This window comes from Sinocyclocheilus anshuiensis, unplaced genomic scaffold (assembly GCF_001515605.1).
Source record: "Sinocyclocheilus anshuiensis isolate Anshui unplaced genomic scaffold, SAMN03320099.WGS_v1.1 scaffold1114, whole genome shotgun sequence".
Taxonomy (NCBI): domain Eukaryota; kingdom Metazoa; phylum Chordata; class Actinopteri; order Cypriniformes; family Cyprinidae; genus Sinocyclocheilus; species Sinocyclocheilus anshuiensis.
The window spans coordinates 2,083,325-2,086,155 of record NW_015540838.1 but is presented as its reverse complement, the minus strand read 5'-3'; the positions used below and the strand labels follow the sequence as shown (position 1 = coordinate 2,086,155).

The 2,831-nt window shown below is 33.2% G+C and overlaps 1 protein-coding gene across 1 annotated transcript in view; it reads left to right on the top strand.

Moving 5' to 3' along the window:
• Positions 1–1,852: 1,852 nt before the first annotated feature.
• LOC107687430 (ephrin type-A receptor 2-like) overlaps positions 1,853–2,831 on the top strand; it is a 23,419-nt gene continuing 22,440 nt past the window's right edge. Inside the window, exons 1-2 of the mRNA XM_016484776.1 lie at positions 1,853–1,959; positions 2,604–2,671. Of these exons, the coding sequence (XP_016340262.1) occupies positions 1,878–1,959; positions 2,604–2,671 (150 nt within the window). The 5' untranslated portion in view covers positions 1,853–1,877. The remainder of the gene's footprint in view (positions 1,960–2,603; positions 2,672–2,831) is intronic.

Here is a 2,831-nt window from a genome sequence, read left to right as displayed (position 1 = left end):
TTAGAACGAGCCGTTTTAGGGGGGTGTGGCAGAGTCTTAACTTTGATAAAGAATATCTCTTTGGTTTTGAGACTTTAGTCTTTGCAACTTCAGGGATCTTATCTATGCACAATCAACTTGTAACACTCCAAAGAGAAAGGAAAACTTGAAATCGCATCATATGACCCCTTTAAGTTTCAAGATTTACAATGTTATTGCCACCTTGGTAACTAGTGTACTTTAAGTGCTTTACATTTTATAATCTCAAATTGCTCTCATGTAAGAAAAGAAACTGTAGTTACAAAGAATACAAAAGAAGAATAATGCTCTCATCGTTCATGTAAAGGCCTTCAAATGTAATACAAATAACTATATTCCAAAATATGTTGTAAAATCTATCAAGAAGAGCAAGAGTAGCTAGTTCTAATTCTACATTTTCTTTTTCAAATCAATCTCTCAAGTTCATATGCATGTGTGAAAATGGGTGTGAGGTGAGAATAGTGGTGTGCATGGGGAAGTTAAGGAGATGGCATTGTTAACCAAAAAACTCTCTGAAATGTTGGGAGCAGCCCCTGGTGTGAAAGATTCTGTGGATATGGTCTCGTCAGAGGTGTGGAAAGTGGATATTTTGAGAAGAACTCCCCAAAAAGGGGTTGCACATATAATTTTCAGCATTTTGTACATTTCAGTAAGAAAGATGGTTTGAAAAACAAATCTCTATTTAAGAGTTTGAGTAATTTTGAAAATAATATATCAGTTCTGTACAAAAATATTCCCTATTATAGCCATTTGTTGCTGTTTTTTCATTAAATGAACAGAAAGTGGGGTGATTGTCATAAAATGTTCTCTGTCAAATTAATCCTTTCACTTGGGCACTTTTTGTTTGTGACTCCACTGTGTGGCTGTCAGTGGAGCAGCTAAGTAGGGCTCTCAAACACAGGGAGCTTGACTCCTAAATTCCTAAGAGTTGCTATGGGACACTTTTGTCATGATTACTCAAGCTCGTACTAGTTCTGCTTACAGTTGATACATTTTCCAACCATACAGCATCTTTCATTATACTATTTTTTTATCAATAAACATAAAATTAATGTAAAAATTTTTTATTTTAGTGTTTCATATAACATTATAGGTTTTATTAATATTTTGAATTATTTTTTATTTATATTTTCCATTATCATTTTATCATTTTTGTTATTTTTTAGTAATTTCTATTTATTTTATTTTTTACTTTTTTAAACATCTATATATTTTCTATTAGTTTGAGTTATTTATAGCCCAAAAGATAGTTCCTTGGAAACTAGCCTAATAAGATAAAAAAAAAAGTTTAGGTTTTATTTAATTTTATTAGAATTTTATTTTTAAGGTTTATTTTATTTTAAGTAAAATAGTTATGGTTTTAGTTTTTGTCGATAATAATAACCCTGGTCCCAGATATATAGACTATACAACATGCCATACTTGAAAAGGATAGTTCACCCAAAAATAAAGTTTCTGTCATAACTTACACACCCTCATTTTTTTTTAAAAGAAGGTGGGTTTTTTATGAACTGATTTTTAAAGCAATAAACATGACATAAATAAAAAATGTATGGTTTTATTTGTTAGATATGGTAAGATCAAGATCTTTGACATGGGACAGGACATTTGATGTAGGCTATTAAAAGTAAAACATTTGGTCTAAGTTACTGTAAATTTTACAGGTAAGCTACACACTGAAAGAAAGGTCAGGGGCGGGGTCCCAGCAGGGAACTCATACATGTCAATGCCCATGACCACCTCCTTCCTTATAAAGACGTCGATCACATTCCAGCAGGCGGGGTTCATGAAGCTCCGCATTTCTCAATGAGTCTGTCGAGAGCGCAACTGGAGCAGCCAACATCACTGTCCACTCCAAAATGGATTACAGACGGATTAAGCGTATTTTATTTGTCAATGTATTTATGAACTTTGTATTTATTTCTCTTCAGAAAAAGGAAGGTAGGCTACGTGGAATTTACTCTTAGAAACTTTCTAAAACTTATCTCTCAGGTTCACACACACATATATAGGCTACTTTTTTAAAAGCTCTGTGCTATGCCGGGTATAGCCACCTAAATGTCTCTATAGAGATAATTTGCGTTGTTGCAATTTTATTGCCAATGTTTGGCATCGTGTTAAATCAACCTGCGCGAGAGAAAAAAAGTGATTTAATAGGCTACTGGCTTCGTCGATCCAGTGCAAGTTTGTGCATAACATTTCATTGTAAATTTGAATAGGCTACCTCGTATTGTTAAAATTATTTAAAATATAGTGCATGTCTTTAATAGGCTGTTTTATATCTAAATATCATATAGCATTAATGTATCACACGCGAACAAACTCTAGTTTTGAAGTAAATCTATAAGCGAAGTGTGAAAGTTCCTTAGCGACGAAACATAATAACTGGGCCGTGTCCTTCTGTTATGAATTGTTCATTTTTATTTAATTATTATTAATATTATTTTTAATTAGTAGTATCAGACATAATTTCCACGTTTGTTCCTAGTAAGAATGTTATTGAATTGTTGCTTATAAATTACTGATGTGTATCCTGACAAAAATATGTAGGCTAATATGTAATGTTTTTTTGCGTTCTGTCACAGAGGTGCTGTTGGATATGGTGGCTTCGGGAGCAGAGCTGGGTTGGTTGACATCGCCTGTTGAACACGGGGTGAGTTTACTGTAGCCTACTTCTATCGTCTGTTGGCTGCATTTCGTTTCGTTTGTTTCAAGCAATTTTTGAATGAACAGGTTTTTCGTTATTGGATACGGATAATTCCGATTTTACCCTCAAAACATTCCTGGAAAAGTGTAGAAGATTGCACATACTT